The sequence below is a fragment of the Coregonus lavaretus genome (assembly GCF_964263955.1).
Source record: "Coregonus lavaretus genome assembly, contig: SUPER_35_unloc_1, whole genome shotgun sequence".
NCBI lineage: Eukaryota > Metazoa > Chordata > Actinopteri > Salmoniformes > Salmonidae > Coregonus > Coregonus lavaretus.
The window spans coordinates 3,407,756-3,427,720 of NW_028167181.1; the positions used below are offsets into that span (position 1 = coordinate 3,407,756).

General features: G+C 45.3%; 1 protein-coding gene across 2 annotated transcripts; it reads left to right on the forward strand.

Moving 5' to 3' along the window:
* The first annotated feature begins 2,293 nt into the window (after positions 1 to 2,293).
* LOC311110103 (methylmalonic aciduria type A protein, mitochondrial-like) lies at positions 2,294 to 10,349 on the forward strand. 2 transcript variants are annotated; one of them, XM_084188672.1, is made up of 7 exons: positions 2,294 to 2,735; positions 3,040 to 3,472; positions 3,761 to 3,883; positions 4,606 to 4,776; positions 5,044 to 5,129; positions 6,212 to 6,361; positions 9,683 to 10,349. In XM_084188672.1, the coding sequence occupies exons 2-7, from the start codon at positions 3,064 to 3,066 to the stop codon at positions 9,983 to 9,985; spliced, it is 1,242 nt and encodes a 413-aa protein (XP_084044798.1). In that variant the 5' UTR covers positions 2,294 to 2,735; positions 3,040 to 3,063; the 3' UTR covers positions 9,986 to 10,349. The 2 variants fall into 2 exon arrangements, with proteins under 2 accessions (XP_084044798.1, XP_084044799.1); XM_084188673.1 differs by having other exon boundaries at positions 2,540 to 2,735; positions 3,026 to 3,472.
* Positions 10,350 to 19,965: the final 9,616 nt, after the last annotated feature.

A 19,965-nucleotide genomic window follows, 5' to 3' on the forward strand; every position in this document is an offset into this window, starting at 1 on the left:
TCTCTAGCTGACACCTTTGCTAACAGGTATTGTGTCAATTTAAAACTTGCACAAGACAGTTCACAGAATTGTTTATTTAAAGAAATGTAACCAATTTATTCATTACTACTATAGCAAACATTAGATAGTTCATCCAGAGATTCTTATCTTTGCCTTGATTCGGCAGTCTCGTCCAGATCATCATGGCATTTGTAGTTCTTTATGATAGCCACATTAGTAGCTAATTAGCATTTCATTTTTGGGGGCGAATATATTGATAAAAGTCACCTTGTCCTAGAGAGATTTACATATTTATCAAAACGTCACGCCAGGGTAAGCCTTCACGAAACACAGCCCTTATTTGAAGTGTTTCAAAAAATCCCCTATGGGAAAAATGTATGGTGGAAAAACAATTGCAATCACTTCCCTGTTTGTTCGCTAGGCTTTATGGGTATTGTGATTCATACTGTGGTACTCTATTGAGGATATATCTCTTCTGATACATTCTCTGATTGCATCGACTCAGCAAAACTTACTAAAAGACAGTTAATAATAAAACAATGTAAAAATGTTTTGCCTAGGCCTATTACATTTGGGCATCCTTCAGAAGTTGTTGACTGAAAAAAGGTATTCATTTCACTGCTGAGTAAGTTACTGATGGCCCTAATACATGATTTTATCGTAATATAAAAATGCAGACTGTTTTTGCCTTTCAATTATTTTAGGCTTAGAAAATCCCATCTGCTTTTAAAATGTTGTAATGATTTTTGTATTTTTTTGAACATGTTTTCTTGTTGTTTCTTGTTATCTGCACTTTCACGGATTGTTGCCTTTTCTTTTTGTTTTTTGTTTTGTTTTTTCTTTGTGCTGTTTTTGCTGAGTAGTACTCCCAGAAAGCAGTTTTATTCCATGAATATCAAGTCTCTACTGGAAGATTCAATAAATAAAGTTGTTTCGTTACCTATGGCCTCTTATTGTTTTCATTTTTAAGAATAAAAGAAAGTTAATGTCCTTGGATGTGAACACGTGTAATGTTGGTATCATACTCTACATATCGGAGTCAAGTTGAAGCTCAAGAAAGTTAAGTATAAACATTGCATAAGTGCCATTTTATGCTTGATCCGAAAATGTGGGCGGAGGCACCGTATGGATGGTGTTGCGCAATCGCGGAGCCTTCAGAGGCGCGCAGAGGTCAAATTGAGCGCTGTACCGCATCGCTGTGCGCCTCTCAAATGTTGTAACAATGTGGAGGGTGTGGATAGAGGAGTCCTCTGACCAGATATAGACCAATGGAGGCTGATGGGAGGAGCTATAGGAGGACAGGCTCATTGTAATGGCTGGAATGGAATAAATGGAACGGTATACAACACATCTAACACATGGGGTGCGTTCGTAAATTCGCTCTGGCTATCTACTCCGATTTCAGAGCACTCTCGTCTGAGTGTGCCAGAGCGCCGAATAACTGATGAATTTACGAATGCTCAATGTCAGTAAAAAAGTATAATTAAATTGTTGCCAGCAGCACAGTTACAGTCACCAACACTCTGGATAACATGAAAACAACTAACCAGCTCAGCTAGGGCGAATAAAATGGTCAGAGTGAGGTGTTCTCTCATTTGTGTCTGGAAGTAGCTAGCAAGCTAGCCAACGTTAGCCGATTAGCTTGGGTGCTTGACTGCCGTTGTGAGGTCAGAAAGCTCGGATCAACCCTACTCCTCGGCCAGAGCGTCCAGTGTGAGCTCGGAACGCTCCGAGAGCGACACGCTCTGAATTTACAAACTGACAATGTTCTGAATTTACGAACACCCAGAGCACACTCTGAGCGCACTCTGGCACTCCAGATTGAATTTACGAACACACCCATGGAAACCACGTTTGACTCCGTTCCATTTATTCCATTCCATGCATTACAATGAGTCTGTCCTCCTATAGCTCCTCTTACCAGCCTCCTCTGATAAAGACTGAGGTCATGGTATTGGAAGCATACCTGTTGCAAGGCCTTTAGGTGGAAACATTTTCGGATTACCCTTGGGGAGTGGGATATGCAAAAAACACATTTTCAATTTACATGCATTTTAATACACGTGTACCTGTATGAAATAGGACAAATACTGTATAAGCACCCACAAAAGTATTACAACTCAAGACACTAACTTGAAATTGTATGGCCATAATGGCTGAAAATTGAAAAATTCATTCAGCCTAACATGCAAAATTGTGCCAGAGTTATCTATCCGTAGATAAATGCCACCACCGCGTGGCCTTGAGTAGTACTATTTATTCTAGAAAGGGGCGGTGTTTTACGTCACAGGAAGTAGGAAGTGAACGAAGCAAAAAAGCAAGACCCCACTGGGTTTCACTAGATAGCACAGCCACGAAGTCAAAATTGGCCATAGCGTAAAGATTTATGAAAACTAAAATTAGCTTTTTGGTCTTAATTGAAGGTTATGGCTAGGCATAAGGTTAGCAGTGTGGCTAAGGTTAGGGTTAAGGTTAGGGTTAGGTTTAATATCAAATGTTAAGAAGATCAATTGTAGAAATGGGCGGGGTTTATGACTTTGTGACAGCGGTAACTAGTGACGACCAAAACACTGGTAGGTCAACGTGTGATTGCTTTTGAGTAGCAAATGACAGAATTCTCCTTATTTTCTTTATTCCTAAATTAATACTCAGTTATGAAAGTGTTTGGAGCAATAGTAGAGGACAACAGCAAAGACGAACTAAACAGATTCATGTACAAATAGCTAGCTATTAAGGTGAGTTCTCCATTGTATGTACACGTTTTGTAACTGTTTAGCTATGGCTACTTGTCAGTCAGTTACCGGTGTATGTATGTATATATGCATATGTCCATTCGTTTCTACTGGCAGTATTTGCTCTTGAATGCCACAACCTCAAACAGTCTAAATAGCCCAAAGTGAGTGTCATAGAATAATCAGCAACAGCCTAGTTTTTGTTCTGCCTTGTTGAATTAACTGAAATGTGTCACAAATCTCTATTGAATGCCTGTTTATCATAGTGTCCTCTAACGTTACATCATTAACAGACTCTCTCCCCTAGAAAAGGGACCAGTGCCAGACAACCATGGGACCCTCAGTACTCTTTCCTCTCCTCCACCGCTTGTCCTCCCTCTCCCTCTTACGAACTGTCACCCCAACATGGGGCCGATGCCTCCTCCACCGTCTAGCCCCACCATCCTGCACTCGTACCCCCTCTTTCCCTGGGCTTAACTCCCAACACATCCGGAGTATGTGTGTGGAATCCACCCTAAGCCATATCAAGGAGCTGAGTCCACCAGAGCAGAGGCTGTTGAATAAACTGTATAAAGGACTAATCTCAGGTCAGCGGGCCAGTCTGGCTGAGTCCATTACCCTGGTGGAGACCCAGCACCCCAGGAAGAAAGAGCTGGCCCAGGTCCTGCTGCAGAGAGTACTGGCCTACAGGAAGGAGCAGGAGAAACAGAATGGAGGGAAACCCCTGGCCTTCAGAGTGGGTTAGTATGTGGATTTGTTATGTTCAACATTGTTGTGTCTATGCCCAGTACACAGAATGCACACAGACCTAATAATATGTGAACATTTAAACATCTGAACTAGTGGCTTGCTTAGAGTTGGACTACTTGAATTGGTGGGATGCAATGTGAGCTTTTTATTGAAGATTTTTCTATTCATACAATTGAGGTAGCTAAGTCTTAAAAGACCATATGGAGAAGAGTGTGGGCTTGATGTGCGAGCCTGTTTGTTCTCTGTGAGGTGACGTCTGTCTGTCTGTCTGTCTGTAGGTCTGTCTGGCCCACCCGGAGCTGGGAAGTCCACCTTCATTGAGGTGGTGGGGAAGATGCTCACAGGACAAGGACATAAAGTCTCGGTTCTGGCTGTCGACCCCTCATCCTGCACCACAGGAGGTATGTCTCTACATCATTCTACATATTCATTGCTATGTTTGTGAATGGTATTCCATGGGGCGGCGCACAATTGGCCCAGCGTCGTCCAGGGTAGGGGAGGGAATGGCCGGCAGGGATGTAGCTCAGTTGGTAGAGCATGGCGTTTGCAACGCCAGGGTTGTGGGTTCGATTCCCACGGGGGGCCAGTATAAAAAATAATGTATGCACTCACTAACTGTAAGTCGCTCTGGATAAGAGCGTCTGCTAAATGACTAAAATGTAATGTAAAATGTATTTCATCAGTGTTGTGGACTATATGTATTGGGTTAAATGGGTCCGTTAGAATGCGTTGTAATGCCAGACAGATTCTTACACCGTAATATATGAGATTTTGGAAACATTTACATAACTATTCCTCCTTATGCAATGTTGTTCAATATAGTTTCCTCACCACAAGAGGTTGGTGGCACCTTAATTGGGGAGAACGGGCTTCTGTTAATGACTGGAGCGGAGTTTGTGGAATGGTATCAAACACATGGTTTCCAGGTGTTTGATGCCATTCCATTTGCTCCGTTCCGGCCATTATTATGAGCCGTTCTCCCCTCAGCAGCCTCCTGTGTACCTCACATATATCTTCTTCAAACTAGGCAAAGGATTATTATTAAATATTGATAGCTATACTGATATACTACCACTTTTATACTTTGTGTTGGTGTTACGCGTAAATCCTCCCCTCTCTCCAGGGTCTCTGATGGGTGACAAGACTCGTATGACTGAGCTCTCCAGAGACATGAGCGCTTTCATCAGACCCTCCCCTACCTCTGGAACACTGGGGGGAGTCACCAGGACCACCAATGAGGCCATAGTACTCTGTGAGGGGGGCGGCTACGACATCGTTCTGGTAGAAACTGTAGGTGAGGAACCCAACAGATCAGTTGACTGTTTAAAAGCCTCAAAAGGAACAAATCTTCACCTGCGATAGGCCACCTGCACAGTTTTTATTGAACCAGATTTAGTCTCACTGTGATTCATGCTTTGCATCTTTCACATCACATGGTTTATAAAGTCTGAATGGTATGAAGAAGAAAATGATGAGATTACATAACATAGCTGATAAAGTTTATGAAGAAAATTCCTAGCGTTTCATAAATACTTAGTTTCATTGTGTGTTGTGTCCTCAGGTGTGGGCCAGTCAGAGTTTGCAGTGGCTGACATGGTGGACATGTTTGTGTTGCTGATCCCACCAGCAGGGGGCGATGAACTACAGGTCAGACAGGCTGCACCACCATCACCATCACACTCCCCAGTTACAATGCCATTAAAGAACCACTCTGTGATATTTACAGACATTTTTGATCATTTAAATGAATAATATATCCATTGATTCTTGATTAATATAAATGTCTCATGAGCTTAGTTCAACTCTTTAAAGTGCATCCCTGTTTCCTCGCTCCTTTCATATTTGGAAAAGAAACAAAATGGTTTCTTTCCACCCTGTTGTCTTCACTTATCCTTTCTCAGGATGCATTTTTAAGGATTCAAACAGGATCACAGACTGTGACTGTCCATCAATCAGTTTAGATATATAGACATAAGATTTACATCCAATTTCCCCTCTGGAAATCAATAAAGTTGATTCAAATCAAATCAAATTGTATTGGTCACATACACATATTTAGCACATGTTATTGCGGGTGTAGCGAAATGCTTGTATTTCTAGCTCCAACAGTACAGTAATATCTAACAATACACAACAATACACACAAATCTAAAAGTAAAAGAATGGAATTAAGAAATATTAGGATGAGAAATGTCGGAGTCCGGAGTATAAATATATATATATGTGTGTGATGCACAGGAGGTTGGTGGCACCTTAATTGGGGAGAACGGGTTCATGGTAATGACTGGAGCATAATAGGTGGATTGGGCTCAATTACATCACACACATGGCTTCCATTTGCTCCGTTCCGGCCATTATTATGAGCCGTTCTCCCCTCAGCAGCCTCCTGTGATGTGATGTATAGACACTATATGGATAGAATATCTAGTATATCTGAAGAATAGTATACGTACAACAATAGTTAAAGAGGATGGCCTTGACTAGAATACAGTATATACATATGAAATGGGTAAAACAGTATGTAAACATTATTAAAGTGACCAGTGTTCCATTATTAATGTGACCAGTGTTCCATTGTTAAAGTGACCAGTGTTCCATGACTATGTACATAGGGCAGCAGCCTCTAAGGTGCAGGGTAGAGTAACCGGGTGGTAGCCGTCTAGTGACAGTTTCTAAAGTTCAGGGCAGGGTACTGAATCTGAATCTGTGTGTGTCTTCTCTATTGCCAGGGCATTAAGCGAGGCATCATAGAGATGGCAGACCTGGTGGTGGTCACTAAAGCAGACGGAGACCTGTTAATTCCAGCCAGGAGAATCCAGGCAGAGTACACCAGTGCTCTGAAACTGCTCAGGAAGAAATCAAAGTCCTGGAACCCTAAGGTGGGTAGTATTGGGTTTAATGTTTTTTGTCTGAGGGGTAGTAGGAAGGGGTAAAACGTATATAAAAGTGCTTCAAATAGCTGCTCAGGAAGAAGTCCAAGACCAGGAACGTGGTTAGTTTTGGGTTATGTGTGTTTATGCTCATACTTTCATTCGCACAGAATTAAGAAATAAAACCCCAAAATGATCAATAAATGCATACCTACAAAAATGCATGTGACAAAAAATTGCAAAACATGACATAATCCATGTTACCTGTTACCTGGGGAATAGAACTCCAGGCAACATGGTGTTGGAACCTGATATTTTTCCTCATTTCCTCTATTGGAGAGATGTGTTACATTTCCACTGATAATCCTTTTTTGGCGCCCATAACTCTCCGCGCGCGCACCCACATCACCAGAGCCGACAGGCCGTCCCACTGCACAACGAGGTCAGCTGACCCGGGGGAGGGGGATAATGTGATGTCATCATCAGGGCACTCTAGTCTGTCGCAGTGTTCCGGGGGTGGGGAGAGGGCGCTCTCTGCATGCCTCCCCACCCTGGGCTAGCGTTGTCTCTTTGTCTCTTTGTCTCAGACCGACCGCGGCCCAATGCAGCATCTGCCCACCTGGCACCCTGCCAAAGTCCCCTACCGCCACCCACACACCCTTCCTCTACCTCCCCACCCACCCTTCCTCTACCTCCCCACTCTGAATACAGAGCTGCTGTGTCATGTATTTTCCTGATTAGCAGCCCACCCACTCAGATAAAAGGCTCCCAGACCTGTCTCGCTCTCTGGTTCTCTTTCTCTGTCTCTCGGTCTCGCTCTCTCTCTCTGTTTTTCTGTCTCCATTTTTCTCTCCACCTCTTTCTCTCCATCTCAACTCTCTTTTTCTGTCTCAATTTCTCTCTCTCTCTCGCTCTCTGGCCCTGTTCCTCTCTCCACTAGTACCAGAGGCAGCAACACTTACTTCAGGACAGGAGATCTCCACCACAGTGATTTTTAATGGGTCTCCACATGATTCCTCCTCTGCCAGATCTCAATATTAGGTTAAGGGGAGATGGCACTTTGGAAGGCTCCCTTCTAGCAGATTAATCATTTTGACTGTAACTTTGTAAGACATTTCTACAGTAGTTCACCATGTCTATTGGCACACTTGAATTGTAACTAGACCAATTAGAAATGACAAGATATAATACAGCTTGATAGTGTGTTGTACTATAGAATGACCCCTATATCATTGTACCATTGAGATATGACTTAACAGTTTCCTTTTTGTAGTGCCGTCACTCTCATTCAAGCACTGGTCAATACTGAGTTGTTTAGTCCTTAAATCACTGGTGTTGTCTGAACAGGCCTGAGGTGAATATGTGAATACAGAGACCCCACTGGGTGTGAGATATCTGTGGTGTGTTACTGTGCCTGCATGGGCGTGTGGGGGATTGATTACCAACTACATGGGGGTCCACACGTGTGTGTGCGTGCATTCGCGTGTTCGTGCGTGCTTGTGTGTGTTCATATACACTACCAGTCAAAAGTTTGGACACACCTACTCATTCAAGGGTTTTTCTTTATTTTTACATTATAGAATAATAGTGAAGACATCAAAACTATGAAATAACACATATGGAATCATGTAGTAACCCAAAAAGTGTTAAACTAATACAATTATATGTTATATTTCAAATTCTTCAAATAGCCACCCTTTGCCTTGATGACAGCTTTGCACACTCTTGGCATTCTCTCAACCAGCTTCGTGAAGTAGTCACCTGGAATGCATTTCAATTAACAGGTGTACCTTCTTAAAAGTTAATTTGTGGAATTTCTTTCCTTCTTAATGCATTTGAGCCAATCAGTTGTGTTGTTACAAGGTAGGGGGGGGGGGGTATACAGAAGATAGCCCTATTTGGTAAAAGACAAAGTCCATATTATGGCAAAACACCTCAAATAAGCAAAGAGAAACGACAGTCCATCATTACTTTAAGACTAGAAGGTCAGTCAATACAGAACATTTCAAGAACTTTGAACTTTTCCTCAAGTGCAGTCGTAAAAACCATCAAGCGCTATGATGAAACTGGCTCTCATGAGGACCACCACAGGAATGGAAGACCCAGAGTTACCTCTGCTGCAGAAGATAAGTTCATTAGAGTTACCAGCCTCAGTAATTGCAACCCAAATAAATGCTTCACAGAGTTCAAGTCACAGACACATCTCAACATCAACTGTTCAGAAGAGACTGTGGGAATCAGGCCTTCATGGTCGAATTGCTGCAAAGAAACCACTACTAAAGGACACCAATAAGAAGAAGAGACCTGCTTGGGCCAAGAAACACGAGCAATGGACATTAGTTTGGTTCCAAACGCTGTGTCTTTAGGACGTGGGGTGGTTGAACGGATGATCTCGGCATGTGTATTTCCCACCGTAAAGCATGGAGGAGGAGGTGTTATGGTGTGGGGGTGCTTTGCTGGTGACACTGTCTGTGATTTATTTAGAATTCAAGGCACACTTAACCAGCATGGCTACCACATCATTCTGCAGCAATACGCCATCCCATCTGGTTTGGGCTTAGTGGGACTATCATTTGTTTTTCAACAGGACAATGACCCAACACACCTCCAGGCTGTGTAAGGGCAATTTTACCAAGAAGGAGAATGATGGAGTGCTGCATCAGATGACCTGGCCTCCACAATCCCCCGACCTCAACCCAATTGAGATGGTTTGGGATGAGTCGGACGGCAGGGTGAAGGAAAAGCAGCCAACAAGTGCTAAGCATATGTGGGAACTCCTTCAAGACTGTTGGAAAAGCATTCCAGGTGAAGCTGGTTGAGAGAATGCCAAGCGTGTGCACAGCTGTCATCAAGGCAAAGGGTGGCTATTTGAAGAATCTCAAATATAAAATATATTTTGATTTGTTTAACACTTTTTGGGTTACTACATGATTCCATGTGTTATTTCATCGTTTTGATGTTTTCACTATTATTCTACAATGTAGAAAATAGTAAAAATAAAGAAAAACCCTTGAATGAGTAGGTGTGCCCAAACCTTTGACTGGTGCTGTATGTGAGAGTGTCTGCCAGTGTATGTCTGTATGCACTGTGTGTGTGGGCTTGTGTTACTATCTTCGTGGGTACCGGAAATCCCAAAAGGACGAAGGGTATTTTAAGCATAGGGTTAAGGTTAGGGTAAGGGTTAGGGAAAATAGGTTTTTGCATGGAAATACATTTGAGGTCCCCACAAGGATAGTAGAACATGCTGTGTGTGTGTGTGTGTGTGTGTGCGCTTACTGGTCCCTAACCATATATGCTGGTTGTGTCTGTGTGTATGGTTCTCCCCACCAGGTAGTGCGTGTGTCATCCCAGACAGGCGAGGGCGTACCAGAGCTGTGGGGTAAGATGGAGGCGTTCCGCTCAGCCACCCTGTCCAGCGGGGACTTCCAGACCAAACGTAGGGCCCAGCACAAGGTGTGGATGTGGAGCCTGATCAAGGAGAATGTCCTAAGGCACTTCCAGGAACACCCTGCCGTCAGGGGGGAGCTACCCAAGCTAGAGGACAGGGTCACCAGGGGAGCTATATCACCGGGCCTGGCGGCTGATCTGTTACTGAAGGCCTTCACCTCCTCCTCTTCCTCCTCCTCACAGTGACCTTCTAGCCGAAGTGGAGATCTACTACCAACAGCATTATCCATATACTGTAACATTGATTACTCTTCTCGCCTTGTCTCTCAGATCACTGCTCTGTAAGGACCATTTATTGGTGAAAGCAAGATGGTGTCAAGCTTTCACCTATCAGTGTCCATCTAAATGAGAGAAGGGAAGGAATAGTAGATATTGGTCCCCCTCCCAACTCCACACAGCACACACTGCCTTCAAATTGAAACACTGACCTACTTACTAATACAAGAGACTGGACATTGCGGTTTATCGGTTTGTACTTGAAGAGTATCAATGGATGCAGTTTTATAGATTTTTCAGAATCGATGGGTTGAATAAATTATGAAATGAATTAGATAGTTGTGGACGTTTTCTGTTAATGACATGTTTGTGTGGGGAAGTAGCTGCTACACAATGGCTAGGAAGCTTCTGAACATTACAACTTTTAATACAAACTTCATATATTATTCCCATTGATTGTGGAACATTTTAAATGTAATCCAGCCAAAATTACCTGAGTTTCGCAATGAAGCCTCTTGGCCACTTGATGTCCCCCTAACTCCACAACCTCATCTAAACCATTATCATAATGACTGGCCTGAGAGCCACCCTCCTCCCTCCCCGCTCCTCCCCTCAGGATGTGCTGGGTGACAGGTCACAGAAAGGCTGCTAGGATACCAGATCCCTCTTCCCTGGAGCTCTGAGGACACCATGGTAATCCTTCACATCCATCCTCCATGCCAGTCAGAGCCTGGCTTCTAGCAGACACTAGGCGACCTACCTACTGCTGGGCAGAGGAATGATCAAAGAGACAATAGTATTATCATAAAGCGTCAGTTACACCGGCGCAGTAGGCATCAACCTCATTGTGCAGTGCCACTGTAAAGGATGTCCAGGACAGTCTACATACAGTGGGGAAAAACTGCTTCTATGCTGCAGTCCATAGCCACAAACCTCTGTTTGTTGTTAGGAAAGAATCCCTCGATTCTTAGTCAAATCCGTCCCAGTCCCCCCCATTTATTCCATCCACTTCAAGCTTTCCTTGATCGTTTACATCTGTCTGTTCCGGAGGAGTGAGCCCCAGCCTCCAGAGTGTCTCTCTGCTCGCAGGTTGGCGGTCGTTTGCTCCTGTCTGCGCCTGGAAGAAGACTGCCCCCTGAATGCAGATGGATTCATTAGGCTTGAATAACACCCTTCTCCTTCATCAAGCTGTCTCTCTCACACACACTGTACCACTCTAGGGAACAGTCAGTCCCAGCTTCATCTCTGGACACACACACACACACACACACACACACACACACACAGTGTACACTAGGCTCCAGTGTAAACACCCTGATGCGGTTTCTCAGTGGAAAGATTAACTCAAGTGCTGTCGTATCATGTTCAATGTTCAGCCATTTTAGCCCAAACACAGACCAGTCCACATGTGTTTACCATTTAGAGCCATTTCTTTCATGTAAGCACAGGACCTGGACACGATCTTTGATGGGGTTGGAGGGGGATTTTTTATTTCTCAAGACTTGGATTGATATATTTTCTGTCCGTCAGCGCGGCGGTCCATCCCCACATTTTCATCCAAACCCAGCTGCACTTGACATCTGCAAATGATGACTAATTACAAAACAATGTAATCATTATGAATGGTTAGTAGTATAGAGCATTGTTGTAGAGACACGACAGTCAGATTCCTGTGTGTTGTTTCTATGACTAAAGACAACCAAGTCTTATTGTTATAAATGGTAGTGTAGACATTGTTGTGGTGACAGACCTATGCAGTCTGTTGTTGCTGCTGGTCTACAGAACCATGTCTTAGAATTCTGAATGGTTAGTATGAAGCATTGTTGTGGTAACTTGTGTGTAGTGCTAGACAGAGACCTAGGGCTCTATTCAATCTGTATCGCGGAAATTCAGCGCTAAAGCCCAATTTGAAAATTAAAGGCAATGTTCCCAAGTTGGCGGAGACGGTAAACGCTGCATATGTCGGCTCAATTGTAAATTACCTTTCCATTTCTATCACGAAATCTGTAACGCTTCAGCGATTAGGATTGAAAAGAACCCCTAGGTGGTTGTTGTTTTGCTGTTGGTCCTGCTGGTGTTGTATTTGGGTATGTTGTCTGCTCTGATCAGAGCGAGTGGGATGCGTGACACTGAATGAAATGTCACCTGGGCCCTCCCACCATGCTAACGCTGGGCTCTTTCTCGCTGTGTGTGTGTGTGTGTGTGTGTGTGTGTGTGTAGTGTGGCTGCTGGTCATGGTCTGCCGATCCACAAAGCCTCTCCTTCCCTGCTGTTTTGTCTCTCCTCGTCTCCCCACAGTTCCCCCTGCTCACACACACACACACACACACACACCCTTCCCTGACACACACTCCTCCCGCCCGCCCGGTCGCTCCGACTCGGCTGGCTGCTCGGCCGTCTCTCTCGTGACAGATGAGTGTGTGTGTGAAGCATTTCATTCAGGCTCACGGCTCAGTTTCAAGACCGCTGTAAAACGACCCACAGACACTAGTAGGGATGGATTGGACTGGCGAGAGCAGAGAGGATGGAGGGTGTGTGTGTATGATTTGTGCTTTTTTGTTGTTTGTGTGCTCACCCTCTAAGAAATCCCCTCATTACACCATACCGTCTCTCTCTCTCTCTCCTCTAGTAGTAGACCCCTAGTGGCTGGTGGACATGTCTTGCGATATTAAAAGGAGTGTAGGGTTAATCTATCTATATGGTGTCTACTTATGGACGATGAGACACTGATTGGCTAGTTTTTATGGTGTCTCACTACCAGTCTGAGTGGGGTCTAGTCATTCTACTGAACATAGTAGGCAGAGCATGGTGGTAAATAGTATGATGGGGCCCCTCGGGTGGTCAGCTAGTGTGAGTCTCCCCCTTTTATTAAAGCGCCTGAGGGAAACTCATTCTCATCCACACTCACTAATTCTTCCACACACAGACCTGTGTTTGCTGTGTGTAATTTGCTGGCTCGCCCGCCTGCTGCCTATGGGCCTGGGGATGATGATGATCTACATGTGGAGAGAGATGGAGAGCAGGAGTCTTCCTTGGCGCCCAGTAATTGGACTTTAGAAGCCGATAGGGTGAACTTGATTGACCTCTGGTAATGGATTTGAGTGAATAATTATTTGTAGTTATGGTTGGAAGATGATATCGGAGGGAGTGAGAGAGAAGGATGAATCCCACTGTGTGAGTCACCACTGCCGTAGAAGAGAGAGAGACGGTGCTGCCAGCACTCAATTAATGAAATCCAGCTGCTTAGGCTCCCCGCGCACACTGCCTGATAAAACAACGCCCTGGCGGTCTGGTCAGGAAAAAGGGTTATCTCACTCTGCCCCTTTCCAGCCAAAACTACCGACCCATCACCCTCCTCGATTGCATTGTTAAAATCTTAAAGTCCACCCCACTCCAGACTCCAGGTAAAAGAGTCCATTGTTGGTGGTGGTGCTTAGCATTTGCACGTGTGTGTGTTAGCTTATCTTAGCATAGCCAGCGGCCGCCATGATAATATAACCTAATGAAAGCGATTCTCAAGATGGCAGCCAGCGCCATTCCGCGCCACCTCAGGACACAGAAGGCAATCACTCTTAATCCACAGTCTAATTGACCTGGCTGTGCCTCCTCTGGGCCTAAGTGAATTCAGCTGTTCGATTACTGCGGGCCAATAATCGGTCTCTACTACCCTGAGAATGGCTGGAACAACATTTGACCGACTGAGATGTCTTGTTTAAACAAAAGGAGGTCCGATGAGACCTGGCGGACACAGTGCATCTTTCAAAAGGTGGATGGATGTCTTGGACCCGGTCTCCTCCCTCTGGTGTGTGTGTGTGTGTGTATCTGTTAGGACTCAGTGTTCTCTGGCAGAGACAGAGACATCAACCCAGGCAGAGAGGTTCTGGCTTGGCAACTCTCCCCCTCCCCTCTCATCTCTCTCTGCCTCTCCCCCTCCCCTCTCTGCCTCATCTCTCTGCCTTGAGAGGCTGTGTCCTAGATCAGTGGTATGCAGGGTGAAAATCAGCCCTCTCGTCTCCCTTGCTCAAGCTACTAGCTCCCCCTTATTATCTCTGGCTGTACTCTCTCACTAGCCCTCATCCCCCTCTCATCTCCTCTATCCCCCTCTCTCTCTCTATCCATCCTTCACTCCCCCCCATCCCTCTCTCCTGGTCCTGCTGCCCTCTTGCCAGTCGCTATTATCAGTGTCTTTCCAGTGGTCCCTCCAGGCTGGGCTCCAGACAGACCATGTTTTGACAGGCAGTGTCTTTCCAGTGGTCTCTCCAGGCTGGACTCCAGACAGACCATGTTTTGACAGGCAGTGTCTTTCCAGTGGTCCCTCCAGGCTGGGCTCCAGACAGACCATGTTTTGACAGGCAGTGTCTTTCCAGTGGTCTCTCCAGGCTGTGCTCCAGACAGACCATGTTTTGACAGGCAGTGTCTTTCCAGTGGTCCCTCCAGGCTGGGCTCCAGACAGACCATGTTTTGACAGGCAGTGTCTTTCCAGTGGTCCCTCCAGGCTGGGCTCCAGACAGACCATGTTTTGACAGGCAGTGTCTTTCCAGTGGTCTATCCATGCTGGGCTCCAGACAGACCATGTTTTGACAGGCAGTGTCTTTCCAGTGGTCTATCCATGCTGGGCTCCAGACAGACCATGTTTTGACAGGCAGTGTCTTTCCAGTGGTCTCTCCAGGCTGGGCTCCAGACAGACCATGTTTTGACAGGCAGCATCTTTCCAGTGGTCTCTCCAGGCTGGGCTCCAGACAGACCATGTTTTGACAGGCAGTGTCTTTCCAGTGGTCTCTCCAGGCTGGGCTCCAGACAGACCATGTTTTGACAGGCAGTGTCTTTCCAGTGGTCTCTCCAGGCTGGGCTCCAGACAGACCATGTTTTGACAGGCAGTGTCTTTCCAGTGGTCTCTCCAGGCTGGGCTCCAGACAGACCATGTTTTGACAGGCAGTGTCTTTCCAGTGGTCTCTCCAGGCTGGGCTCCAGACAGACCATGTTTTGACAGGCAGTGTCTTTCCAGTGGTCTCTCCAGGCAGGGCTCCAGACAGACCATGTTTTGACAGGCAGTGTCTTTCCAGTGGTCTCTCCAGGTTGGGCTCCAGACAGACCATGTTTTGACAGGCAGTGTCTTTCCAGTGGTCTCTCCAGGCAGGGCTCCAGACAGACCATGTTTTGACAGGCAGTGCTGGACTACACTCCTTCACGGCTGCATACAGAGGTCAGCCTGTCACACCTCCTCCGCTACATACAGACACTCTATACACACACTCTATACACACACACTCTCTCAATTTCAATTTTCAATTTAAGGGCTTTATTGGCATGGGAAACGTATGTTAACATTGCCAAAGCAAGTGAAGTAGATAGTAAACAAAAGTGAAATAAACAATAAATATTAACAGTAAACATTACACTCAGAAGTTCCAAAAGAATAAAGACATTTCAAATGTCATATTATGTATAAATATATATATATATATATATATATTAGTGTTGTAACAATGTGCAAATAGTTAAAGTACAAATGGGAAAATAAATAAACATAAATATTTGTTCTTCACTGGTTGCCCTTGTTCTTGTGGCAACAGGTCACAAATCTTGCTGCTGTGATGGCACACTGTGGTTTTTCACCCAGTAGATAAGGGAGTTATTCAAAATTGGGTTTGTTTTCGAATTCTTTGTGGATCGCTGTAATCTGAGGGAAATATGTGTCTCTAATATGGTCATACATTTGGCAGGAGGTTAGGAAGTGCAGCTCAGTTTCCACCTCATTTTGTGGGCAGTGTGCACATAGCCTGTCTTCTCTTGAGAGCCAGGTCTGCCTACGGCGGCCTTTCTCAATAGCAAGGCTATGCTCACTGAGTCTGTACATAGTCAAAGCTTTCCTTAAGTTTTGGTCAGTCACAATGGTCAGGTATTCTGCCACTGTGTACTCTATCAGGACCAGCTTACTTAGGGGACTCTTCTCCAAGTTCATCTCTCTGTAGGTGATGGCTTTGTAATGGAAGGTTTGGGAATCGCTTCCTTTTAAGTGGTTATAGAATTTAACTGCTCTTTTCTGGTATTTGATAATTAGCGGGTATTGGCCTAATTCTGCTCTGCATGCATTATTTGGTGTTTTACGTTGTACACAGTGGATGTTTTTGCAGAATTCTGCATGCAGAGTCTCAATTTGGTGTTTGTCCCATTTTGTGAATTCTTGGTTGGTGAGCGGACCCCAGACCTCACAACCATAAATCTCTCTCTCTCTCTCTACTGTGTAGGGAAAACTACAAGACAGTTCCCTGCACGCCACAATCCCAGACTCCGCTAAATTGAGTCATGCAGAGTGGCAGAAGAAGAACGGTACAATCTTGTATTTTATTCCACTGTGCTTTGAGCCCAGTGTCTTTTATGATGGAGGGATTAATGCTACAGCACTTAAAGCCCTGGCAACTAGCAAAAAGTGTTCTAGGGTGCGTCCCAAATGGTACCCTATTCCCTATATAGTGTACTACCTTTGACCAAGGGCTCTAGCCAAAAGTAGTGCACTATATAGGGAATATGGTGCCATTTGGGACGGAAGCTAGTTTTTCCGTTCTGGCTTGGAGGAGTGGAGGAGGTTTATATTGGATAGTTGCTATTAACTACCAATAGACTGCACTCTGCCTTGCCCTCTCCTTGTGTTAATGACCACTCAGTGCTGCTGCCCTGGGGTAACCTTGCCCTCTGCTGGACTGGGTCAGCCAAGCACCAGACCCTCCAAACTACTAGGCTACCACTCAAACCTGGTTAAGATAACTGCACACGCTTGTTTGCCTGGGTTTTTGGTGAACATTATCTGAAAATTGGGCTATATGAAAGTATCAAAAAATATTCATACTCATAAAAATGCACCATTTATTATGCAGTGTGTTTTGGTCTGGTTCACTAATGGCCGGTAATGGATACAGCCCATTCTCCACCCAGCCCTACCAGGGTCATATTCATCAGGGTATACCGTAGCAAAACGTTTTGCAACAGAAAATAGAAACTAGTGTTTCCTAGTGTTTCAGCTAGTCCATCCCTGTTTCAGTCCGTTTTTGTTCCGTTTGATGCCTAATGAACACGACCCTGTTCTGCCCACTGAGGTGACAAGATGGCAGCTGAGCTCTGCTCCCTGGTAGTTGATCACTGGCCGTTTTACTGCCCTGGCATGTTCCTGGCTCCTTTCTCTGCTCCGGGGGCAAGGTGGGGATGGCCCACAGTAAAAGCTGTGGCCATGGCTGGCGAAGCTGGCTTTATCACGTCACGTTGACATGTCAGGGAGCCGTGCCAGGGCAGTGGGCACCGCCGTGACTCATTGTTCCCGCCACGTCCCGCTCTCGCTGGACAAGTGGCGTGGGAGCAGGCAGAGCGGGTGACGGGGCGAGTTAGCGCCTGGTGGCAGATGGGCAGGGTAACCGGTGCCAGCCACACTGGACCACTGGTCTGGCAACTGGACACAGACTGACTGGACAGCCGGACGTGGCGTTTTTCTGGCACGAGGATATGGGCCAGGTGTCTCCCTCCAGCAGCAAGCTGTGTGTGTGTCAGAGAGGAGAGGAATGTGCTAGTATGCATCATTTAACATTACCACCTAAATGAATCCATGCTAGCAGTGTGTTTATGAGAGAGAGAGAGAGAGAGAGCGAGAGAGGGAGCGAATGCCCCATTTTATACTGCTGACCGAAGCCAACCTTACTGTACAGGCAGGACATTAATCTTAGGAAAATAAAATAAATCAAGTTTGGTTTAGAAAAGAGCTGTCAGTCTAATTGTTGTGATAACCATTGTGGTACTCTCAGGGCGTCTGTTGAAAGTCAGTGCCATGGAATGTACACTCATCGACATCCAAACATGCTATGGCCCTGAGAACTGACTGAGAGAGAGCTCTTGTGTGGCGGAGGAAGGTCTCCCTATAGGATGGCCTTTACAGATGGTACATGCCCTACTTGTATTATTCTGCCTGGATTTCATGGTGGACTGCAGTGAGAAACAAGTGAGATTTGAGTTTCGAAGTCCAGCCATTCCTGCTATTGACCTTTAGTGGTGTAACTTGCTATTTTATGCTTGAACATAGTAGTGTAATACTTTGATCTCCAATAGAAGTGGTTATTGTTGTTTCTCACAATTAGCCTAAATCACACCCAAAAGCAGAATGCAGGCTACCTACTGAAATGAAAGAGCAAGGCTGGCATTTGCAGTAAACAGAAATCCCTCCAAGAATCCATATTTATCTGTTAAACGACAGGGGAGATATTGAGAATGGAAAGAGCCCAGTTTGAAAAACGACTTCGCCCTTCAGCTTGTGTGTCTCTCTCTCCACCAATGAGGGTTAAATGACTATCTGGGCACCTTGGCAACCATCGCTGTGCTGCTCCTGAGTCGCCACCTACATCTGGACTGGCTGAACTTAGACTGTAGCGGAAGCTTGTGTTTATTTGTTAGTTGTACTGTGCCAGTGCCACCTCTGCCTGTCTGTCTGTTTTGGTAAGGAAACCAATGTGATATCTGACATTGGTACATTATATTTTCAGAACAATGCTGGTATAAACATGTTCTGTTACTGTAGTCATTGTGATATGTGTGTGTAATTGGGAATCTGATTAACCAAGATATGTAACCCTCCCAGCAAAGACAGTACATTACATTACATTTTAGTCATTTAGCAGACGCTCTTATCCAGAGTGACTTAGAGTTAGTGAGTGCATACATTATTTTTAGTAATTTTTTTTTTTCATACTGGCCCCCCGTGGGAATCAAACCCACAACCCTGGCGTTGCAAACGCCATGCTCTACCAACTGAGCTACATCCCTGCCGACCATTCCCTCCCCTACCCTGGACGACGCTGGGCCAATTGTGCGCCGCCCCAGTACAGTATGAAGATAGGCCGAAACTGCGTCTCCAATAGAAATCCTCGATCACACTTGTAGGTGATGTCATGTTGACGTTGGCTAGCTAAGCTCATGCGCAGAAAACACATCATCGGGTCTAACGGTTGTCTCGGACCGAACTGCGCAAGTGCAGGCCGTCAAATCAATGGCACTCCTTTGATATAAAGTTGTTTTTGACGGAAATTAAAACATGTCAGTGTCACTTTCACGAGGTTGAAGTAATAACATGCTTGACTAGAGCAGGGGTAATAACTGACCAATGCAGGGCTGATGCTTGACTAGGGCAGGGCTTCCCAAACATGGTCCTGGGGTCCCACCTAGGTGCACGTTTTGGTTTTTGCCCTAGCACTACACAGCTGATTCAAATGATCAAAGCTTGATGATGAGTTGTTTATTTGAATCAGCTGTGTAGGTCTAGGGCAAAAACCAAAACGTGCACCCAGGGGGGGCCCCAGAAACCCTGGACTAGGGGAGGGTTGAGGAGGAGGGGTGACACTTGACTAGTGCAGGTTTGATACTTGACTAGGAGAGGGTTGACGCTTGACTTGTGCAGGGTCTAGTGGCGCAGCGGTCTAAGGCACTGCATCTCAGTGCTTGAGGCGTCACTACAGACCCCCTGGTTCGATTCCAGGCTGTATCACAACCGGCCGTGATTGGGAGTCCCATAGGGCGGCGCACAATTGGCCCAGCGTCGTCCGGGTTTGGCCTGTGTAGGCCGTCATTGTAAATAAGAATTTGTTCTTAACCGACTTGCCTAATTAAATCAAGGTTAAATAATAAATAAATACAATTGACTGGGAGAGGTCTGAGGAGGAGGAAGTTCCTAATATGTATACCTTACGGTCAGCTTGTATTCAGGTTGATGTTTCCCACTGGGCACAGACGTCTATTCCATGTTGGTTCAACATAATTTCATTAAAATGATGTGGAAACAACATTGATTCACCCAGTGTTATTGTCCTGAGTCTTGCCTGGAGACTGAACTTAGCAATTTCCCCTTAGATAGGCAACATTGGGTTTATTGTAAAAATTAATGAAAACAAAAATGTGCTTTTTTTTGTCTTCATTTA

Excerpts from the sequence above, each read along its gene's own strand:
- LOC311110103 (XM_084188672.1), top strand. The coding sequence starts at position 3,064 with ATGGGACCCTCAGTACTCTTTCCTCTCCTCCACCGCTTGTCCTCCCTC. Across the intron at positions 4,777-5,043 it reads CGTTCTGGTAGAAACTGTAG|GTGTGGGCCAGTCAGAGTTT; the intron begins GTGAGGAACCCA and ends TTGTGTCCTCAG. Across the intron at positions 5,130-6,211 it reads CAGGGGGCGATGAACTACAG|GGCATTAAGCGAGGCATCAT; the intron begins GTCAGACAGGCT and ends CTCTATTGCCAG.